The sequence below is a fragment of the Melopsittacus undulatus genome, chromosome 4 (genome assembly GCF_012275295.1).
Source record: "Melopsittacus undulatus isolate bMelUnd1 chromosome 4, bMelUnd1.mat.Z, whole genome shotgun sequence".
In the NCBI taxonomy this organism is placed as follows: domain Eukaryota; kingdom Metazoa; phylum Chordata; class Aves; order Psittaciformes; family Psittaculidae; genus Melopsittacus; species Melopsittacus undulatus.
The window spans coordinates 102,849,685-102,872,992 of NC_047530.1; the positions used below are offsets into that span (position 1 = coordinate 102,849,685).

At 42.1% G+C, this 23,308-nt stretch overlaps 1 protein-coding gene across 16 annotated transcripts in view; it reads left to right on the forward strand.

The window, feature by feature from the left end:
- Positions 1-22,953, forward strand: part of TCF7L2 (transcription factor 7 like 2) — a 177,159-nt gene extending 154,206 nt beyond the window's left edge. For 2 of the 16 annotated variants that reach the window (XM_034061702.1, XM_034061703.1), the window contains exons 7-14: positions 351-437; positions 6,491-6,631; positions 7,472-7,631; positions 8,345-8,452; positions 13,058-13,106; positions 13,652-13,702; positions 14,883-14,955; positions 20,521-22,953. In XM_034061702.1, the coding sequence (XP_033917593.1) occupies positions 351-437; positions 6,491-6,631; positions 7,472-7,631; positions 8,345-8,452; positions 13,058-13,106; positions 13,652-13,702; positions 14,883-14,955; positions 20,521-20,950 (1,099 nt within the window). In that variant the 3' untranslated portion in view covers positions 20,951-22,953. Of the gene's footprint in view, positions 1-350; positions 438-6,490; positions 6,632-7,471; positions 7,632-8,344; positions 8,453-13,057; positions 13,107-13,651; positions 13,703-14,882; positions 14,956-15,524; positions 15,599-20,520 lie in introns of those variants that run through there. The other 14 variants (XM_034061704.1, XM_034061705.1, XM_034061713.1 and 11 more) reach the window with 11 other exon arrangements.
- The last annotated feature ends 355 nt before the right edge of the window (positions 22,954-23,308 follow it).

Sequence of the window (23,308 nt, forward strand, 5' to 3'; positions counted from 1 at the left end):
GTAGCCCTCAATTAGTGTGATGGCTCCATTAAAGCAAGCGAGACTTCGCCTTTAATTATTACAACAAAACACCTAGTTTCAGCTTGGGGAGAGGGTCTCTATTGACATAAGCAGAGGTTATAAAATTTAATTAGCCATTCCTATCAGATTTATGGCATTCAAATTGTTCTGTGTTTCTTTCCTTTGATCCTTGCTGTACAATCCCCAAGATTTTTGTTCTGATCAAATAAGAATAAAGCTTACTGTGCACAGAGAAGTTTTTTGTTGTGTGGTTGGGGTTTTTTTCTTAATTTAAAAAAAAAACCACCTTTTCTTCTTTCTCTCATTCTCTTTCCCTTCTTTTTTGCCAGGCAAGGTCAGCCAGTGTACCCAATCACGACAGGGGGTTTCCGCCACCCTTACCCAACAGCTCTGACCGTCAATGCTTCCATGTCAAGGTGAGTTCAAATACTGAGGTCCTGAATCAAGAGCAAATGTAACTCCTCCTGCCGCCCTCTCTAGAGGAGGGCGTTTCATCTAGGAAGCATGTTTCTGAAAGCACTTCAGTTAAACAGTCATCCTTAGTTCTTTGGTGGGGTGGAGCAGAAGAGGATGAGGGGTAACTTCCTGTTGAGGAGAAGAGGGTGTCCTAGTGCTGTCATTGGGCTTTAGCAGCTTGGTTTTAAGGGAGAGGTGGAAGCTGTCTTTAAAGCCAAACCAGGTGAAAAAGCGGGGAGAATAAATGTTGACAAAGCAGGAGGAGAAGTTGTGGTACCTTTTGCTTTCTCAGTGGCTATCACCCAAAACCACACTCTGTGTGCAAGAGAGGATTCTCTGGAGGCAGGAGGGCTGCTCTTCAAGCAGAGTTGGGAGGAAGGTTATTGCACTACGTTTTCCCCCTGCCAAAGCTCCAAACACTGATAGTCAACATAAAAGGGCCTGCCTGACCCTCTAAAGCTTTAGAAGTATATATTTCTCCCCCTCCCTACCTCCAATTAATTCCATCTAATTTTCCAGGGGCTGCTAGTTTTATTTACAAACTGGTTGGCAGCACTATGTTTAAGTAATCACTAATTGCTCCTAATGATAGTTTTATTTTCTGTTCATCTGATTTTCAGCCCGGTTAATTAAATCGGTGGAATTTTAGACTTTCCTGATGGGCTGAAACAGCTAATCCATTTTGATGATGGCACATAATTAAATTAGCATGCATTACATAGCAAGGTTCCACGTCTCTTCCCTGCTCTGTCCCTTCCTCTCCATCACAGCAGTTTAATATGTGGTGGTTGGTGTATAGAGGATTTAAGGAGGAGAAGATAGGGGGGGCGGTTGAGGAGAAACACACCTCATTGAGAAATGGAAACCTGTAACTAGAGCTCCTGAGTGAATGGGGAGGGAAATAGCGTGTTGTGTGCTTTAGATAAGTAGAGTAAAAGCAAAAGGTTAAAATTTTACCGTGTTGTTTCAGCAAATAGAAAGACAATTGGAAAATCAACTTAAAAAAATTAATAGACCCAGCATGGGGGAGAAAAAATCCTGGGTTGGGGAGAGAGCTGCAAATTTAAGCAATAGTTCCCTCCCTCCATTGAATCTTTTTTAATATCTATAAAAGACTGGCTGGCGTGGTGTGAGGCAAAGTAGAGCTTGATTTAGTTTAATTATTATTAGAGAGGCTAGTCATTTGAGGGAGGGGGGAGATGTGGGAGGGGGAAGGCTATATTCCCTAGATAGGCTTTATGAAAGGTATCTAGTTAAAAAGAGTACACAGCAAATTAAATACATTATTGTGGTAATGGGACGACAGAAGTAGAGGTCTATTATACTTATGGCAGTTATAGGAAATGTAGGCTCCTTGCCCTGTTCTAGCACAGCCTTTGATATTCATTCCATTCAGCAGCAGGGCCAGGACTTCTCAGAATTAAGTGATGGGTCATTATACTTTAAACACCATGGAGAAGCCTAGATTGGCAATTAAACAGCACTTGCTGACACTCGCTTGTGCCACCCTGTGACCCCCTTTAGATTGAGTTGTTGGAGCTCGGGGCCCTCAGCCTGCTAAATTGGTAGCAGGCACTTCTCCTGACGAGGGCTGGCTCTGAAATCTGCCGGCTTCAAAGGGAGCAAGATCATGTATAAACCATAATGTGGGTGCACCGTGGCTCAAAAAATAAGGCAGGAATAGATGAAATGTTACAAGTGCAAGGGGAAAATGAGAGAATAATGACAAATCTAATGCAACTCAAAGCAGAATTGTTGCACAGAAAAATGCATCCCACTGCTTGTGCATAAAATCAAGGCAGGCAGATGACATCCAGTTAACAGAAACATGTCAACAGTGAAGTAAAGTGAGAGTGAGTAAGAGAGAAGCCCCTGAGACAGCCAGGAACAAAAAATTAGTTGTCCTTAACAAGTTAAGACTCATCATTATATTCTGGCTTGGAGCCATAAAAGGAGACAGTGGTGTATAATGAGCTGCTTAGAATTTTTAGGGTGTTTATTGCAATTCATGGAATACTAGTCTAGAGAAAAAAATACATGGGGATGTCTTAGGCAAAGGTGAGGGGTGTACATATACACACACAGCCTTTGTTTTTGTCTCTGACATAAGCCCATACGTGCACACATGCTCAGGCACACGCAGAGCGATGAATAGATTTAAGATGGTTATCCTTTGTTTCAGCCCAGAAACTTCTCTCCTGGTTTTCTATACATGGGAACACCCTCTGGGCAGACCGTGCTCTGATACATGGCTCCATGCATGTTTTCTCATGTCTGCCATATCAGCTGGAGTGCCTGAGCTCAGCCATGGGACAGCCCTTGCCCCCAGTAGCCAGTGTAGTTGGGAGATGGGGCTGGCGTGCCCAGGGATGCCCATGCTTGCCTGCAGACATGCCCTTCATGGCTGGCCTCTGGGCAACAGCCCTGCAGGGCTCCAGTACAAGCCTTGAGGTTCCTGTGTTGGCTCTGCCCAGACACTGAAGCCAGAGAATCCACCTTTTTCCAAAGCATTCCTTTAAAAGCAGTTCCCGTCTTTGCATGCTTTATGGTATAGACCTTTGGAGCATATAACGCTTCCCAACCCTGAATGTTCCCTAAGCTTAGTAATTACAGTTCATTAGTTAGAGTGTGCTTATGAATAGTTTATAGAAGGTTAATGGGTGACTAATAGTGATTTTCATAAATGGTTTAGACTATTAAGGTAGTGTCTTCAGGTTGTTTTAACCATTTGCAACTCTTTTCTCTGCTCATAGCATCGCCGCTTACTTTGTATGCATGTGACATGCTTAAAACATCTCTTGATCCTTCATTACCACTCTATAATATGCCCTTAGTGTAAATTGAGACAGGGTTAACTGACTGATGGGCAAACAGTGGACCCACTATGAAAAAACAACTGCTGTGAGAGGAAATCAGGAAATAATTTAGCAGAATTACACCAAACACTGCACAGCAGTTAAGTGGTGGCAGTGGAAAATACCTCCTGTAATTGAAATTTCAGGGGAAATTCACTTTTGCTGAATGTAATTACTGAAGTTGGAGTGTAGCCAGGAACTTAAAAATTAACACTCTTCCCCCACTTGTATTGCTGTGTGAGTGGGTGTCTTGTGGAAATAAGTAGGTATTCAGAGTTTAGGCTGAGCCGTCATCCAGCCCACTGTAGTCCATGGGATTGTGAGAGCAGCGTTGGGTTCTGGAGCATACTTTTAAAGCCCCAAACATACAAAGGGCTGTGTAAGTCCAATAGGCAGCCTTGGAGGGAGAGAGATTTAGTGTGAAGTAATGAATGGTCATTGGTAATGGACACACAAGTTCCTTGGGGGAACTGCCATACCCTGAAAATAACCACTGAGCTCAAGTTGCCTGTTGATGAAAGCTGCCATGTCTCTGAAATTTAGGGCTTGGAGGATAAAATCCCAGCCCAGCTGAAGACAGTGGATGCTTCTCCATCCTCTAGGGTTTGACACAACATGTGTACATAGGCTTCTCCTCCTCCACTGCCCTTCCTCCCCATCTGGTCGCTCTCTGATGTGCAAGTATTTACTTTCTTTCTCCTAGATGGTAATTGGGAAAAAAGGCTTTTTTCCCATAACTAGGGAAGTTCAGAAACTTAGCAGACACCGTATTTTGTCCCCATTAACTCCAGCTGTAATCAGTCTTTTGTGAGCCCTTCTGCAGCGATGAGTCTAATCTCATTCAGGTCCATTCTCACACCCTTCTGTCCTTGTGCTGCTACCATGCTCAGCTCTTCTTCTTTGCTGGTGTATGCCCACTGCTCTTCCCACTGTGTCTTAATGCCAAACAAGAGCAGCTCTTCCTTTCTCCTCTCTGAAGGTAGGCTTTTCATCTCCATCTTCATCCTTCATTATGTCGTCACTGGCTCTCATTCCAGTTTGAACCCTAGACAGCCCCAGCAGCTAGTCCTCTCTTGATCGCTGCATCTTGCCAAGGGCAGACAGTCATTTGACAGAATGTGTGTCAACTTGTTATCACTGTATTTATGCTACTTTAGGTTTATTTTTGCCCATGTTTATAAGTTGTTTCTTTTCTAAAAAGCTCTTACTGTCAGTTTTTGTTTGCATTGTACTATGGCTGAAGGCCCCATGCGCTATGTGAACAAACTTTCAAGTATGTTCAATCCAAAGACATACACACAAAAATAAAGACAAGGAGAACAGAAAGAAACCAATATAAAGCCCAGTTTATGTCTTGATGATGGTGAGGCAGTTCTGTGGCAGAAGTGAGACCAGGACATCCCTCCTTGTAGCCTCACCAGTCTTCTGTTCTGACCTAACTGCAAATCAGAACATTTCCCCAAATGTGCATTTCTCTCCCAGCTACTTTTGTCAGAGTGGGGAAGGCATTTTGATAATCCACTTGGAGATTTGTGTCTGTGAGTCTTTAACAGATGTAGGAATGGCCTTTTTGCCCATTCTTTTTCCTTGCCATCACACCCTCCCCTTTTCCTTCTCTCCATGCCATTGTTTGTGAGGAGCTGCAGATCTCCATGGTTTGAACAATTTCACATTCTCCCTGTCAGTCCCTGCTCTTCCCACCACTGCCTTCAAAGACAAAATACTTCTGTCTAATGATCCTGAGTACTACCAGCTGATAGACAAAGGTCCTCAGAGCTCATAGTGGACAGTACCTCCTGTTCATGAAAGTCCTTCTGTGCCATCTTATGAATGTAGGGAATGTCTGGGTAGTTGGGAGGGGGGGTTAAACTCAGTAATGGAATTTATAAGATGGGGGAGGGAAAATAAGTCCCATTATATTTGTGATACTTGTACACAGTCTAACTGTCCATGGTATATCATTCCATTTAAAATCCTGTTTGATAGAAAAAAATCATTGTATATTGATGATAGAAGAAATAATTCTTTATCTCATTGCATGTTCCATATTATTGGGGTATTTTATTTGAGCTAGTATAGTTCAAAGTCTGGGATGAGAGCAGGAATTTGCAATGATAAAAACCTTGTTGTTTGTCGGATCACTTTAGTTTTGGAATTCTGGGGGAGGTTATTTCTGAGCCAGAATTTTAGGCTAGATCCCATTCCCTGGAGACCTGTTGACTTCAGTGGGTTTTTTTAAGGAGAAGGCAGTCAGTCATAGTGTGCTTTCTTTATTCATTGCAAAACGTTTCTGAGACTGTTAATAAATAATGATAAGAAGTCAATGCTGCTTTTGAAAAGTTTGTTCATTTAAGTTTAAAAGGAAAAAGTCTGAATGATTGTGCCATTTTTTGTTATGGCCCCAACCGAGCAATTAGATTGATGTAGAAGGATTGCACATCCTTCTGAATCCACTTGCAATACTGGGGCCTGTCCATGTATGTGGCCATAAACCATGGAGCTGACAACATTTTTTCTCTTTAGAAAGGCTAGACTGTTATTTTGCATGAATTTAAACCTTCTTAGGTTACCTAATGGGTCAGAATTGGCTTAATTCCACAATCTTCCCACCTTCTGTTAAAGCAATGTGGCTCACAGATTTATTAGACACAAATAAATGTTTTCTTTGGCTCCATCAACAAAACATAGCTAATGAGGCATCTATAAGGACTGTCAAAAATGCATCTAGATTGTGTTGGCATTAATGTTTTATTTTGCTGTCAATATGTAATAAAAGATGTCATCCCAAATTCACAACATGATTCAGAGCTATAAAACTTGATTCCGTGGTTGCCACAGATGATTGCTTAGCAAAGAGAAACGGACTGGTGGATTTTGTTGCAGGTAGCTGCAATTCCACTTTCATCCAAGTTCATCCAGTTGAATTTGCCTTTTGTTAAAGATGTTAAAAAGCATGATGTCTCATGTCAGTAATGATAATGAAGGGGAAGATTGGCTTTAATGACGTTAGAAGAGTCATTATGTTTAATTTATTGCTAATTAATGCTGCCAGCTCTCATATGCTTTGTCTAGCTGTCATGTGCTTGTTATATGCCTTTTTTTTATGTGTGTACACATCCCTCCCCATTCATTCATTTTTATTCTGACGATTTACACAGCTTTCTCTCCTCTAGGTTTCCTCCACACATGGTCCCGCCACACCATAGTTTACACACAACTGGAATCCCTCATCCGGCCATAGTCACACCAACAGTCAAACAGGAATCTTCCCAGAGCGACGTCGGCTCACTCCACAGCTCGTAAGTTGTTGCTTCTTATGGCTTCTTTTTAGAACACCCAAAGCATCACTTGTGCATGAGTGGCTTTTAGAAAAGCTTGGATTTGTGGGAATATTTTTGCTCAGAAATAATTTTAAGTTGATTTTTTCTCTTCTGTTCTGATTGATTTGAATATGGTTTAACTGCCACAATATGTCAAAATAATGGTTAACAGCCTTTCAGTGACTTAGATCAGTAGTTACTAATTTCACCCATTCAAATGAGGAAATGGAGTTTTCTTCATCAAGATTCAAGCTTCTTGACTGGTTTCCCTGTTACTCAGTGCCTGGTTTGAAGCTTTGAGATACCAGATACATAGCAGGAGACAATAAATTTGGGCATAAATGGCTTGTTTAAAGCTGCGGAGAGCACTGGTATCAAGTTGAGGCTTGAACTGAGGAGAGTCCTGGTCTGCCTCTGCCTCTAGTGCTCCTGGTGCTTGTTGCCTTCTGTTTCATGGAGGAAGCAGAAGGACAGCATTTGGGTTCCCACTGATGATGGAATGTAATTATTTCCTTAGCCATCGTGCTCAATCACCAGCCCTCCCCATGAATCCATTTTCCTGGGTGCCCATGTCCTTCCAAGGTTCTTATAGGGGCTGAAAGGTTTTTTGGTGGTACTACATAAACATGAGATGGGCTTTCTTATAATTCTGTTAAAACTGTTCTCATCCACCAGCCAGGGAGAAGGCTCCAGAGACACTTCTGGTCCTTCTCCTAGGATTTCTGTGGATTAATGCTAGAGATACTGAGGGGATTAACTCTATAAATTCACAAGGTATCTCACTGTGAGGTTTCTGTCTGTTGTATCTTTACCCTTCAGAAAACATCAGGACTCCAAAAAAGAAGAAGAGAAAAAGAAGCCACACATAAAGAAACCTCTTAATGCATTTATGTTGTATATGAAGGAAATGAGAGCAAAAGTTGTAGCAGAATGCACATTGAAAGAGAGCGCAGCCATCAACCAAATCCTCGGTCGAAGGGTAGGTAACAAGGGAGAAGCACAAGCAAGGATCGAAACTCAGTAGGATTCACGCCTGAATCCCTGTGTTTTCCTGATATTTCAGTAATGGATAGGGAAGTTACTAGAGGCTGTGGTTTGGGGTGTTTTGGCAGACACTTTATGCTAGTGGGCATCATTTATGGGCAAGAGGGGGAGTTAATAGCAGTGATTTTTCAATGTTATTTCCATGACTGACCTGTAGATGGAAAAATCTCAGGTTTTTATTTTGTCCTAAAACAGTCAGGATATTAAATGGGAATGAAAAAGCCTTTGGGTACAGTACCAGTGTCAGCACCTGTGAGAGACACAAGAGGGGCTGCCAGTGGAAAAAGGATGGAGAAACCTCCTTTAAATCTGTAGGTGAGCTCTGGCTCAGTTCAGATGGTTCAGCTTCTGGAGCTTCTTCCTTGCTCTTTGATTTTGTTTGGTTTTCTTAATTCACATCTGTCATCAGGAGAGAAAGGGGCTGAGTGAGTAAAAGATTAGTTGTGACTTAGTTACCTGGATTTATAATCTTGAGTTAGAAATAGAAGAATGTCAGCATGTCAGATCATCTGGTTTTATGTCTTCATTTTCATGGAAATGAACTTTAGCTGTATTTATATAAAAATGATGTTTTCTGCTGTTAACACACTTTAAAAAATACCCAAACACTTGTGCTTTTTATTTTGTCTTCTTTTTTCTTCACCTCAGTGGCACGCGTTATCCAGAGAAGAGCAAGCGAAATACTATGAACTAGCAAGAAAGGAACGACAGCTTCATATGCAGCTGTACCCTGGCTGGTCCGCACGGGATAACTATGTAGGTTCCTATATAGGTGGGAATTTTTTTAGTAGTAGAGCTTGTAGAAATGTATGTGTGACCTGCTGAACTCCGACAGCACACTGCACACAAGCACTGCTTGGAAAACGTACCTCGGGATCCCGATCTGGTAACAACAACAAATGCTTCCCTCTGTGATACTAAAACTACTGGGGATAACTCCCAGCTCTTCACTTGGAAAAAGCCTCCTGGTTGGGTCTAGTAAAAGGTTAGAATGGGGCATGACAGTAGAGCTCTGTGAAGAAACTCTTGCCGTCACTTTTACCAGCACCTGGAAATGCTGTTTGGCTTGCTGGTCTTTTTAAATTTCATTTTGTGATGAATCAGAATTCCCCTAGTATGGCTTCTCTCCTCCAAAAAAAAGATGAATAATTAGTGCCTTGTGCTTATCTATGTGAGAATATAGTGGAAAGTGGAAGAATGACTTATCCTAGCTTCAGGGAAGGACTGGCAAAACTGAAAGTGTGACTTGCTTGAAAGTCTTACTCTCAAGTGGGGTTAAATGAATTATTCCACACTCTACTGTTGTGTATTTTGGTTTTGTTCTACTTTTTCATGGCCATGTTATCCTCCTCCCCCGCCTCCGTGTTTTAAGAAATGTTTGGGAGTTTGTGGTTAGTTCATGGAGTGGGGTTAAGATTGATTCCTGACACTCCTCCTTTTGGAAAGCCTCTTTTGTAGCTAAAAGTGGTAGAATTTTCTGCCTCTTAGAAACCTAAGGCCACTGTTGTAACCACTTACTAGTAGTATATAACCCCTTCTTCCACGAAGGGTAAGTTGCACAGCTCTAGTAAGTGTTTGCAAGCCTAAACCCATAAATTCTTGACAGAATTGGGAGCTCTGAACCCTCTTTAATAAGCTTATACCAGCATTGTTATAATTTTCTTAAATAAATAAAAATTACCTGAAACTTTCAAGATCTTTAATTCTGGAATTCACTCTGCTCCCTACCTTCCAGGCAGACTTCCTCGAAGGTTTGGGGGCCAGCAGCTCTAAGATAGATGTCAGTTACACCTATTGTTTTTGTTGAAATCTGCCTCTTCCATCATCGTCAACATCACTACCTATTTTACTGTAAATATCCCATTTTGTCATGAATCGCAAAAATGTATATGGCAACATTTACCTTGATGTGAATCTGGGTTTTTTTACATGTATGGGTAGGAAGAAGCCAGTTCGGAGCGTGCACCAAAGCCTAGAGCAGCAGCTCTGTGCTGTTCCACTGTTACAGAGGTGGAGAATACACTTGCTCACTTACAGACATATTTTCAAATCCTCGTGTCCTTTCTTGATCGTCTTTCCATTGGGCTCTGCCTCCCTCCTTTGTTTGCCTTTGCAAGTTTAGCTCCTTAGAGAAGGCCTCATTAAGCCAAATGAGGCACTGCTCCTGCTTAAACACATTTTCCCTTTCTTTTTAGCATAGTCTGTCCTGAGGCTCAGACCACAGGCTTGAGGTAGTTCCTTGACACTGAGTAGTATTGTCTTCTTGGGTGTTCAAAAGGGAGTATAGGCTCAACTGAGTTTTCAGGAATGCTCATTCTGCACAGTGACTCCGCTGCTGACAGATGGGCATGTACAAAGCCTTCAGTGTTTAGGACCTTTTACTTTTGTCCTCACCATGTGAGCGCTGAGAAACTCTTTCTTCTCAAGCTAAAAAGGACAAGATGAGAAAGCTGGCGCTTTCCCAGCGGCTTGATGCTGTACCCCCAAGTGACCTTCAGGGGGAACCTTCCTGCCTGAGGAGAGCAGGCTACCTTTGCATCACACGCTTGCATCATCCACAGGATTTATTTATGTCTCTTCTCCTGGTCCATTCAGAGCTCTCAGAGCTCCCCTCAGCATTTTGTAGGGTCTTGAGCTCTTCACACATCTAGCAGGGGAGCGCCTTGGGACTGCTTGAAGTGGTTAAATTGTTAGGCACATCACATCAGGCTCGAGGATGAGGCCAGCTGTAGCTCAGGTCTTCGGAAACAGGAGCAGTGCATTCCAGAAACACAGCTTGCAGGCTGCTCTTAGACAAGAGGATTCAGAGAATCTCTGATGGTTTGGTTGGTGTCACATTTGCTCTTCCTGAAGTACTCAGAAGTATGTCAGGGTCTAGTCACCTTGCCTGGCACTTGTCTAGAAAATCGGTACCAAAGAACTGTGCAGTCCTGTCAAAACCCATCTTGGTTTGGCTCTTTAGAGGGAGCTGCCAAACAGTTACCCACTATTTACATCCACGTTTATTCGCAGCCTAAGAGTTTGCGTACTACTATGACAGAAAGTGTTACGGACCATCTGCTCTAGTGTGAGAAGGACAGTCTGAGCTGTCTGCTGCAGAGCACTTGAAAATCTGCTGCCATAGTTCTCAAGTCTGTGTATTAATTTAGGTATGTAATCAAACATGTCCTTGTAGCACAGAAATTGAACAAGTAAGCCAGGTGGTTAGGTGACTCTTCTCTGTCTTTCCTTCGAAAAGGGCGTAAAAGAAGTTAGTGGGACCTCTGTCACTTCTTTGCTAGGAACATTTTCCAGAGCTTGTGTTGAAAAGGAACCAGAGATTTCTGGTCCCTGGCTGACATTCCTGTATATCAGCCATTTTTAACAGATTGCTCCCTAAAGGTGTTGTAGCACTTTAATACCTGGCTTGAAGAGTTTGTAAAGGGCAGGTGACTCCTGACCTCTCTTCTGGCTGGCCCTTGTGTGAAGAAGTTCTAAGGTCTCAAACTGAAATAGCCCTTTAATTCCCAAATGTACTGCAAATATTAAGCAAAGATTTGCCACAGATGCAGTCTGTTCGTTATACAAGTGGCCTCCTTGAGATTAAATAAAAATCAGGTTTATGGTCCTGAGGCAATTGTCTGGTTTTGGTTATGTTGCTGTAAAGCTGGAAGAAAATCACTGACTTTCAGAGTTACTGTCAATCTAAATCAGTATAGGTGGAGCAGAGTCTGAGCCTCTTGTATCTTTGTTATAAGTGGACTTCAGGATAGCATGGTTTCCAGTTTATTCTTGGGGGGGTTTTAGGAGTAATGCTTGTCTGTCTTGTCTGCCTATCACGTTAGACTGACAGCTGCTGTAGCAATTGACTCAGGATGACAACTTTCCATAACAGCAAAAATTACCTGAGAGGTGTTGAAGACGATTTCTCAGCAGCATCCAGGCCACAGGATTAAGCTTTTTCCATCACCAGAAGGCTGTTGTGAGCAAGACTATGCTTGTTGCAGCCTGGACAGCAGGGTGGCAGTTTAAAACCCCCAGCAAGCAAGGGGGAAACAAGTACAGAAGGCCTGTGCCAGAAAGCTTTTGGGAGGAAAAATGCAACAATAACAACTCAAAATCCAACATTCACACTGGATGTCCAAGCTGAAGTCCATCTTAACCATTTAGCTGGAAGCCAGACCAACCTACTGAGAAAAATATCTCCATGTGGGAGAACCTCTTGGCTTCCACACAGACAGGTCCAGCCCTTCAAAAGTGACGTGGGATTCCGTCTTCCAAGACATGTTTTTTCCCTCTTGACCACCAGGGACTGCAGGTCTGGTGTCCTTTCATCAACGTCTCTTACTACTGCATCTTCAAAAGCCAGGATCTCTTGTGCTGCTCACAGTTGACATTGCTGGCCCAAAAGTCGCTGCTTTTAGCGTCTGTGGAGCTGTGAAAATGAAATTACTCTGTCCCCTACACTGGCCTTTTTGTACTGCTCTGCTAACCCTGTAGCCCAGAGTTTTCTTAGAAAATAGCCTTTCTCTTTTGAGCTATGCTTGATACTTTATAACTCTTCTCTTGGAAAGCAGTGGTTGGGTTTCCACTGAGGTCCTGGTTGTCCTCTCCCACACTGCTAGAGGGAAAAGGGGAAAAGGCCTTCCTGCCTCTGGTCAGAGACCCTGACAGACGGCATCATTTTGTGGGGCAGTATTTGGGAAAGGGACACAGTTCAGCAAAATATTGCTAGTTATTTTCTTTGTCATAGAGGAAAATATGGCAAGAGTCTTAGTTATGTCTGGATTTTTTTCTTGTCCCAGCTTTGCTTCCTGTGTTGTCAGTGCACTTAAAAACCTGCAGGTTAGGATTTGCTCATTACTGTGGCTTCCTCCTCCGCTTTAACAGTTGGGTTTGGGTGCTGAGGAGCTCCAGGGACTCAATCTGACCTCACTCATGCACTCTTCCCACTTCAGTCTCCCTCTTTCCCTCCTCCCTGCCCTGAAGACATGATCATGAATGATTTTAGAAACTTCAGATCCAGGAGCATACAAGTATCAAATACATTTGTCTTTGTGAAGATCCTATTTCAAAAGAGGCATCTTGGAAGTTGTTTTACCCCCTCCCCAGCTGCTTAGAGCTTTGGTGGTTGCTACGGTTGGGGGGGATGAAGCAAGAATGTCCAAAAAGTCAAAGAGTGGGCAAGTAGAGTCATCTCCAGGGCACAACATCCCCTTAGGGTCTCCCAAGCCTCCCTGTATGAGGGTGATCCAGCGCTGTGCTTCGGTGTCCTCCCCATGGAGCTTCTCTCACCAGTTGCAGCCCCATCACTTGGTGCCGTCTTGCAACAAGTGTTTTGGGGGTATTTTAATCCTTCTCATTTGTGTGTGTTTCCTGCAGGGAAAGAAGAAGAAGAGGAAAAGGGATAAGCAGCCAGGAGAGACCAATGGTAAGTAAAAATAAGTCTTAAATCTCATGCTTAGTGGAAGTGTGGTAATCCTGGTGTGATGCTCCTAGGTACGGGGGAGGTGGGTACAAGTCTCCTGGCCTCAGGGGAGCTGGTCCCTATACTAGACAGCCTTTTTTTAATGCACTCTTAATTATTTACACGTTATTGCCCTTCTAAAACTAGTAACCAAAGCCACTGCATGTAAGAGCCTCTTGTGACGTTAGCTGAATTCGTACCTAGTAATTGCAAAGCCTGTAACTGCAGAGCCGTAGTTGTAATGCCTATGCCACCGTTGATAAAGTTGTCTGCTTCTTTTGCACATGTGTGTGCGTGTATGTATGTATGTGTTTGATATTAATTTGGGCTGTACCTGTATGTCCTGATGCATGCCTTACAGTGGTAAATCGCACCCATTTTAAATTAAGGAGGTTTGCCATTCTCTATAGGAAATTAGAAATACTGCATAGGCAATCTCATAGTCGATTTTGAAGAAGCCCTGACTTAGTTTTTTTGAAGCCTTTGTATAATTTGTTCTTTTTTTTCAGAACACAGCGAATGTTTCCTAAATCCTTGCCTTTCACTTCCTCCGATTACAGGTGCTAACGTCATTTTGAGTCATTTAAAATAGTTTATAAACTGCTCTTTAATTTTTTTTCCTGCCATTATAGATCTTAACATTAAACACGTATGACATTAAGTGAAAGTACCATCCACACGTTTCGATAGTGTTTATTATCTATATATCTTGGTATCTATTATATGTTTGATAGTATTTTTTAATTTTGTTTTTTTTTGTTTTGTAACAATTGCTATTAAAACAGTAATACAGTAAAAATAACGCAAGAGTTGTACTAACTGTGCAAATTGAATATGCAGTATTTCTTTAAAGAGACTGATAAAGAATGGAAGCAAGTCAGTAATGAACCTCCTTAATCTAATGGCATTTTTCATGGCTCCCACTAAGTCTTCTCACATTAGCATGCATATGCATTTTTTATTATTATTTTAGTTTTGGATTACTTTTTTTTTGTTTTCTTTATTTTATTTTCCTTTCTGCTCAAGCCTTTTCATTGCAATTCACCAGCCGTACTAACTCAGCACCTTGCCATGCTTCACGTTTTATTTTCTGGCTAATACTAACCCACTCATTCCGCAATCTGCTTACTCTTATCCATTCTTTTCAACACAAATTAATCAAGACAAATAAATTGAATGTTATTCCAAAAGCTGCATTATCCCAGGAGATATAATTTCCTTTTTTTATTTTTATTTTTTTTTTTTTATTTTTTTTCTCTTATTTTGTATCTGAGTTGAAGAAAAAAGCATGTTCAGGATCTAACTTCCATACTCAGCTTCTTTTCTTCCTTTTTTCCCCCCTCTCAAAAAAAAAAAAAGAGAATAAAAAAACCCCAACCCAAAGAAATCTTGCCTGAAATACCCTGCTAGACCAGCCACAATGACTTTCCTCTAGCTGCTCTTTCAAAAGGGAAGGAAACAGTCCTTTATAAAGGGATACTGCAGCTTTAATTGCAACAGCTAATCTCAAGAGTTGAATAAAAATGTGATTATCACTTTTTTTTAACTTTTAAATCAAGTCAATATTTTGCAATTAATAACGAGGACATTGATTTTTATTCCCTTTTTTATTTTTATTTTTCCTTATTTTTATCTTTCTCTTTTTTCTCCCCTTTTCTCTCCTCCTCTCTCTCTCTCCCCCCCTCTCCCCTTTTTTTTCCTCTCTTTCCTTCTCTGCTCGCTTTTCTTGAACTCATTCAGACCTGAGCGCTCCTAAGAAATGCCGAGCGCGCTTTGGCCTTGATCAACAGAATAACTGGTGCGGCCCCTGCAGGTGTGTATAGTTTTCCCAGACTCGCTATGGCTGATTTGCAGCTGGTTTATTTGGTACTTTCCCCTTTTTTTTCCTGCCTTGTTGCTTTGTAGCTCTGTGTTGTGATCTAGAAGACACAAGGGAGTGGGACACTGCCATGAGTTATCATCTCTGAAAGGGTTTTGCTTCTTTTTTTTTGTCGTTGTTGGTTGTTTTATTTGCCTTCCTCTTTGCTGCTGCTAGCCAAAAACCCACTGTAAAACAGCATCAGCCTTAAGCCCATATGATCCGTGGCTCAACCACGCTCCTGCCCTCCAAGCCTCCACCCGAGGACAGTCGCTCCCAAAGCCCTTGATCACACGGCATTGAGTGCGGTGCCGGCACCGGACTGTGTCGGAGGTCTTTGTTTTTGTTTTCTTTTGGCTCGTTGTGAAAGTCCTGTTTTCTTTCCTGCCCTTGGTATGAGGGGAGATTACCAAATAAAACTGAGGTGATTGCAAGCTAAACGTAGCTGTAGCTAAGATGACGCAGACCAAATGAGCTCTATCCACCATTGTGTTGTATTTTTTGTGTTTACCTTATGCTAACAGATGCAAATACTCCAAAGAAGTGTCGGGCATTGTTCGGGCTTGACCGACAGAGTTTATGGTGCAAACCATGCAGGTATAATACTACCCACTAGGCCTTTGGGGAAATAAAAGCAATCTGTCCTCTTAGTGCATTTGTGTGATTTTATTTTTTTAATCTTTTTTCCCCACTCCCCACCTTTCTCTTTCCCACAGCATCAATTGCTAATAATCTTTGATCTTTGGAATTCCTTGCTAATTTAATGCCATTTTCTCTCTTTTCTTTACCAATAACCTCTCCCTGGTGGTAGAACTGGGAACAAGAAAACTTGAAGTCCTTAAAGCTGGCAGGTTTTTTTTGGCTTTTAATTATTATTTTTTCCCCAGATTGTCAGCAAAATGAATGTTTAGCTGGACATCTGTGTTTTGTCTTTCATTTGGGTCCATGTCTGCTGCCTCCGAAGGCTTTTTAATAAGGTTCTGGGATCTGCAGCACTAGTATTTTTCTCATGATTAGAGATGTAAAAGCCAGTGTTTACAGCTTATATTACACTAACCTTTTGGTTTTGTTAAATGCAAAATTTAATAGCTAACTGTAGGCTTCTGTGCCTCAGTAATATTTACGTAGATACCATTGTTTTAAATGATCTGATGTCCTTTTTTTTCCGATTCCAAAAATCCATTTTTTTCCTAAATTTTATCCCAACAAGTGAGCTGTAAACGCCTGAGCTCTAGACAAAACTAATTGCAACTTTAGCAGGACAGTTTCCAGCATTAAAAGGAGGTGAAAGACATCAGAGAGCCCAAATTCCGACAGCCCATGTTCTACTGGAGTTTAATTCCATGTATAATTCAGTACATACTTCTTTCTTGGTGGAGGGATACCGAGTAGTTCTTTTCTCATTCCTTTTTCCTTATATGATCGCATTTGGTTAAATTTGTTGTTTCTTTGTTCTGATACAAGCAGTCTTTGAATTTGGAATATTATGATGGTAGGTATTTCAACCCAAACCACACTCTGTGTGTAGTGATTCCTCTCCCACATTTTCCCCTCTTACTCATGCCAGTCCCGTGTGCTCCATCTCATTTAGAATGTAGATCAGATGTCCATCGTATTCTGTGTATGCACGCAGTCTTGTTTGTGCTTAGTGTCGAGGAGAACACGGATCAGGGGTGGTGTTTGTATGTCAAAATACAGATAAGGCACCAGACATGTCTGCAACAGATTGTATATTGTCCCACTAGAGGCATGCTAGTACTGGGTGTTGGTGTCGTAGGCATCAGTACCAGGATGTATGTTAAACAAGTTTTGAAAGCAGCAATTTCTTAAAGCTTAAAGGAAGAAGGGTTCAGTCCAGAAGAGCTGGGTAGCCACTTCCCTGTGTCAGAAGGCTCAAGTCTCATGCTAGCCAAAGTTTCACATCTTGTGTTTAGCTGGGCTTTATTCTGTGGCTAGTTCACTACACACTATCAGCAGAGATTTGTGTAGTCTAGAGATAGAGCATTTGAAGCATGTCAGGCTCTGTATGCCAAATACAGAACCGGAGTCACATCATGTTTGTGTTGCTTTATCTTTCCCTAGATGCTTAAATAAACAGCATACTTTTAAAATTACATTTTATCAGCAAGGGGACTTTTCCTCAGTCTGTATAATGCTTAGATTACTTGTGAAGCATAAGTCCTCTCTTAACTTTCACCAGATTTGGTCAGAAATCTTTGCAGCACATCGGAGCTTGCTAATCAGTGTTGCAGCTGATAGCTTTATGCTTACTGATGTAGTCAGCTGCTTTTCTTTTTGTTTTGTTCTTGAATGCATGTAGACTTTTTATCACGAGGTATTAAGAGCATTACTCTCCTAGCTCTGGTCCTAACCATTATAACTTTGCATTTGCTAGCATGGTAGCATTTAGTAGCCCATCTTAGGTAGGTGCTAAAGATGTACAGTTTGCTGCCACAATAGAAACTGAGACATCTTTGCTCGCAGCAACTAGATACACCATTGTCATCCTCTTTGGCTTTCACTCATGGCAATTGCAGTGTTATGGGTTTCCTGATGCTCTCCTGGGGCTAGTTTCAAGAGCAGCATCAGTGGGGTCAGGTCTGTTGCTGCTTGCTGGGCTGAAGTAGAAGTTGATGCTTTCAGAGCAATGCACAAGTGAATAATCCTCACTAGTGCTTGAGGGGGATATGCAAGTTTTTTTATTCCCACTTTTAGGAGAGCAAAACTGAGGCACATGTAGTTCCTGGGATCTTTACTTATTCCCCTTTGCCAGAGCTACATGGTATTCTTCACTTCCGGTAAAATTTAGCTTCCAGGGTCTGGGATTTTATCTCTGCCTTCTGTCCCACCTAACCCTCGCACACATATTACCAGAGATACCACATGGTGGGAATGGCACAGGCTGGAGAAATATCCCCCTCCTTGAGCCATCCTGATTTAAGCAAATGGCTTTCCATATTAAAAGTGGCCATACTACTAAAGAGTTTAATATTCCACAGAAGCAGAGGAAGCAATTTGCTTGCTTAATCTCAGTCGAAGGAAAACTACTTCAGGTAGCAGACCAATGGGTTTAGTTTTAGAAAGGTTGTTTTAGCTTGGCAGTTGGTAAGTCAGGTAGATGAGGTTTAAGCCTGCTTTGCCATGGGAACTCTTCCTTTCAGGCCACAGAATTTTAAATAGTATTAAAAATACCTATTCTGAATTTTTGGCAAACTGGATTCAAACTGCCTCCAGTGAAGTAATTATAACTGCCTTGTAGGTAGAGAACAACCCAGTTGAATGGCTTCTGGACCACCATCAATGAGGCAGGCAGAGAGTGGGTCTCTGCTTGCAGATTATTTTAATGTGGGTTTGGGGTAGGAGCCCTGCAGTGAGAACCCACCTTTCTGCACAGGTATTATGGGTGAGCTTTGTGAAGCATCACTGCTCTGCTTTGCCACTGGAGCTGTGCAGACATGACCTGTGGCCCTGGTAGCTTTGCACAGCTGAATCTAGGAAGTGATGAAAAAGAGCAGCAGAACTGTCCTTAGCCAAGAGCCAGAGGCTTCCCATTATTTGCCAATGGTAGAAGAATTAACAGGTTCTCTTTTGAGCCCACCAAATTAATTTTTTCTGTCTTTTAACGTTGCTCTACTAAAGCATGGTTTACAGCCTTCACTTGTTGTCTTCTATCTTCCTTCCTTTCTTTCATCTTAACATTTAAGTTGCATGGTTGTCTTTTAGTTTTTGGCATGTATTGATCTGCAGGCTAACGTGGTTAAAACTCTAATAGCCCTAACCCCTTACCTTGCCATCTGGAACGTGGAGCAGAACCTGAGAGCAGAGCCTTGAGTCTCTGGAGAAAGGGATGTCACAACACTGTTCCCTCACTGAAGGTGGTAGAAAGATGGGGTGCCAGGGCCCTTCCTGGCTATGGGAGATGATCTCTTTTAACTCCCGGATCAAGCTGGTTAGCTCTCCCTTGCAGTCAAGAAGCATCTATCCCTATTGCCTCGGCAACAGGCCTTGGTTTAATCCAAGTCAAATGAAGTTACCCTGCATAGGGGAGAACATTAACAACCAGCAGTGGAGCTGGAGCCACCTATGTGAGTGGGGAATGTCACCCAGCAACATTCAGCTGTTGTGCTATGCTTGGGTGCTTCCTTGGATGAAGCTGCTGATCCTAGGGCAAGGTGTCCACTGGAGGGGGAGAGCAAACTACTCCTTCACATTGGTGGCTTTGTGCAGCTTACCTGAGCATCCAAAGTTTCTGTGGCAGAGCTGCTCTAGACAGACTTTGTGATACACACTGGGCTATGTGACAGTGGTTCAGCACTTCCCTTGGGAGGTGTGCTTGTGAATAGGAGGGCTGGAGAGCCATCATTATTAGGGTCAAGGTGGCCACTGAACATCGTTCTGCCAGATGCTGTGATTGTTTGCCTCATTATTTCTGTCCTGCTGCTAGAATTGTCTTGCATATACTTGGCAAGAGAGATGTGTGAAACTGTCATCTGTTTTCATTGCTCCTTTACATTATTAAGTGGACAGAGGGAGGAGAAAAGATCTCTGTCGGGTCACTTACTGATTTGAAGATGAGCGGCTCTTGTGAGACTCTCATATTCCCTGGTGTGAAATAAGCTCCATGTTGCTCCTCACCTTTGTACCTGTTGTTGTGCTCTTCACCTACTGAAATTGGGTCCCACTCTGGAGTTACATGGATGGCTGCTCAGAGGAAAATCCCCAAAATGCAGATGAGCAGCTTCCCAAATCTACCACTCTCCCTTAAAACAAAAAGTAAAACTGAGTCGATCTAAAGCCACAACCTGCAGGCCATACAACCAGTTATTCTTGTTATTTTGGATCATACTCTGTTTATCCTGTCCTTTTCCTGGATTTTTTTCCTTCTGTTTGCTTTGTTTGTTCGTTTTGTTTTTATTTCCCCTCTCTCTTGTTCTTCCTGTTATATATCCCTCCTGTCTGACTCTGACACTTTTGGATTTGGTGTGGTTCTTAACAGAGAACAGTGAGCAGTAGTTTGCAGCTGTCCTTGCCTCCCAAGGGCAGCACATCATAGGAGACAACAGATGACCCAGGTGTAGAGATAGCCCCGTTGAGTTGTGGACAGCGTTATGGGACACCTTGAGATACCATCAACTATCCAGAGCTCTGATTTTATGAGGATTAAATTACTATCTTTTTCTTCCTGGAGGACAGTCCAGTTTGTAGATTAGCACAGTGGGCTCCAAAACCATCTTACCTTCCTTTCTGATGATTAAAATAGCTAAGGAGATGAGGCGGCCTGAAGAGGAGGGGGACGAAGAGACAATTGGTGAATCCTTTCCAAATCTGTTAGCCAAAGGGGGGGGTTTCGAGCAGGCTCAGTGCTGAGGACACCCCAGCAGACCCCCAGGACGGCGCATGGGGCCGGGGTGCCGCCTGCGCAGAGCCCAGAGTAGCTAATGGACGGCTCTTTGCTGTAGATAACTGTCTCCATCAGCATCTCTGCCCTTTATTCACAGAGAACTCTCTCCCTGTTTCTAGGAGAAAAAAAAAGTGCGTTCGCTACATACAAGGTGAAGGCAGCTGCGTCAGCCCACCCTCTTCAGATGGAAGCTTACTAGACTCTCCTCCGTCCTCCCCTGCCATGCTCGCCTCCCCCTCCAGAGACTCGAAACCACAGACTGAACAAACGCAACCCCTCTCGCTCTCATTGAAGCCCGACCCGCTGGCGCACTTGGTCATGATGCCGCCGCCATCCTCGCTCGTCCTCACCGAGAGCGCTGCGAGCAAGCCCGGCGCCCTGCCTGCTGCCAGCTGCCCCAACGGGGCCCTGGACCACCCGCCGGCCGCCCTCCCACCGGCCGCCGCCGCATCCCTAGCACAGCCCTCAACGTCCTCCTTGCATTCCCACAGCTCGCTGGCAGGGACACAGCCCCAGCCGCTCTCCCTCGTAACCAAGTCCTTAGAATAGCTTTAGCCTCGTTAGCCCTTTTGATTTCCTTTTCTTTTTTTGGGGGGGTGGGGGGGGATTGAATTCTGTTGGGATTTGGGATTTTTTTGTTTTCCTTTATTCTGTTTTTTTTTTCCTCCTCCTTCTCCTCCTTGTCGTTGTCCGCTGTTCGTCGTCGTCTCTTGGTTTCGTTTTTAATTCGTGCCATGTGGCTACATTAGTTGATGTTTTATCGAGTTCATTGGTCAATATTTGACCCATTCTTATTTCGATTTCTCCTTTTTAAATATGTAGATGAGAAAAGCCTCATGATTCTGCCAAAATTTTTATCAACAGCTGTTTAAAGTCTTTGTAGCGTTTAAAAAATATATATATATACATAATTGTTATGTAGTTCCAATAGCTTAGTTTTAAAGACTGATTTTAAAAATGACAAAAAGAGAAAAAAAAAAAGAAAAAGAAGCAATTTTGAAGCAGCCCTTGCCGGAGGCATTGGTTCTTTATTATTTGTATTAAATACGAGCTTGCGAACCAATCATTTTACATCTGGTTTTTAAACCTTTAAGGGCACAACGAATGCGGTGCCGCTACTACTTCTTTTTTTTTTTTTCATTGTTCTCCTTCCTCGTGTGAAACAAACCTTTATTGTGATGTTACTTGTTCTTGTTTAAATGTACAGAAACAAAGGGTTAAAAAAAAAAAAAACGTGTTAATATACCTTGTTCCATGGTGTTGTTCTTTTTGGGGGAGGGAACGCTACTCAACACTTAAAAGTATCACAACGCTATTGGACCAGTAGTATTTATTGCTTTAGAAATTGCTTGTTGTATCTGTATGTTGTCCCTTTTTAAATGGGTTTGGTTGGTTTGTTTTTTTTTTTCCTCTTTGATTTTTTCTTGAAACATTGTATAAAGGTTTTTTTGTTCCGTTTTGTTTTTGCCCTTAGTGTAAGCATCTTATATATAACAACTCATTTGTACAAGGTTTTTAAGTTTATATATAAATGTGTATATATATATTTTTTCCGGGATTTGGGGGTTGGTTTTTTTGGGTTTTTTTTTCTGATTCCTTTTTGGGGGATTTTTTTTTTCCTCTATGAAACACAATTGCCACCAAACGGACATTTCGCAGACGTGTTTCGTTCAAGGATCAATAGTCTAAAAGAAAATCAATAAAGAATTGCTTTAAAAGCCATCAACACACACACAAAAGACTTGAAGATTTAGCAAGGGAATCTTTAGCAACCGCTGTTTGAGAAATAGCAAGGTCCAAGTGTCTCCCGGTCAGAACTGCAGCTGAATCCCCTGCGACATTAGGACTGTAGGCTGTGTGCAAAATTCCGTGCCAAAATTCTCAGTGACTTTCAACTTTTCTCCCGAACAACCTTTTATTATTAATTTCCTTTTTATTTTTCTTTTTTTTGTTTTTTTTTAATGCTGTAATTTTTTTGTTCATCCTGTTTTGCTGTGATGTTACATAGGTAGATATGTATGTAGTTTTAATGTCACCTATAACAAGACGTGTTTGGTAGCAGATTGTCCGGAAAGCATTTAAAATGAAGAGGTATAAACCCTTAAGGGCCAAAATTCTGTATATTAGATTATTCATAAAAGGAAAATCAGACTGCCACTTTTATGTACACTTACTACATACAGGTAGGTAGCAAACTTAAAACAAAAAAAAAAATCCTAGGCATGTTGATGTTGCAAAAAAAAATAAAAAAACGCTGTATAAAGCTGAAAATTGTTCATCTGTTCATTCAGTGCCATTGTAGTTGACATGAAGCGATTGTAAAACTGTCTCAGATTTTTCTCTGGTTTATTAAGATGCTAACTATAACATTTTTTGTGAATACTTTGAATGTTTCCTAACAGTTGTGATGTTACTGTTCCGTTTTATGCTCTTATTCCGATTTTCATTTTTAATGGTTTGGAAGCCATTTTTTGTAATGAATAAATGTTCATGCTGTACAGTATCTGTAGCATGCAGTTCTGGATTAATAAAAGCAACTTAGTATGTGCAGAGAATGACTTGTCAACTCATTTATGCGTTGACTGCACTTCACTCTGGCCAGTAAGATTTACAGCCCAAGCAGAAAGCTTCCTTGGAAAGCAATGGTGAAGATCATGGCAAATTGCAGCCAGCTGTCATTGTGAGAAATCCTGTTTCCTTCGGGTTCCCATGCTGCCAGCCTTCTGAATTCGTTTTGCACCAGCCCTCTCCCTGCTCAGCAAGCTTTTGCGTGAGTAGCAGTGGTTGAAAACCCATTTTATTGAAAGCAAATGGCACGTGATTTGGCAACAAACAAGTAGCACATGAGCTACAGCAATGTCATCCCTCTGTGTGAAGTGATCCTGACTGGGGGATAGAGACCAGGGC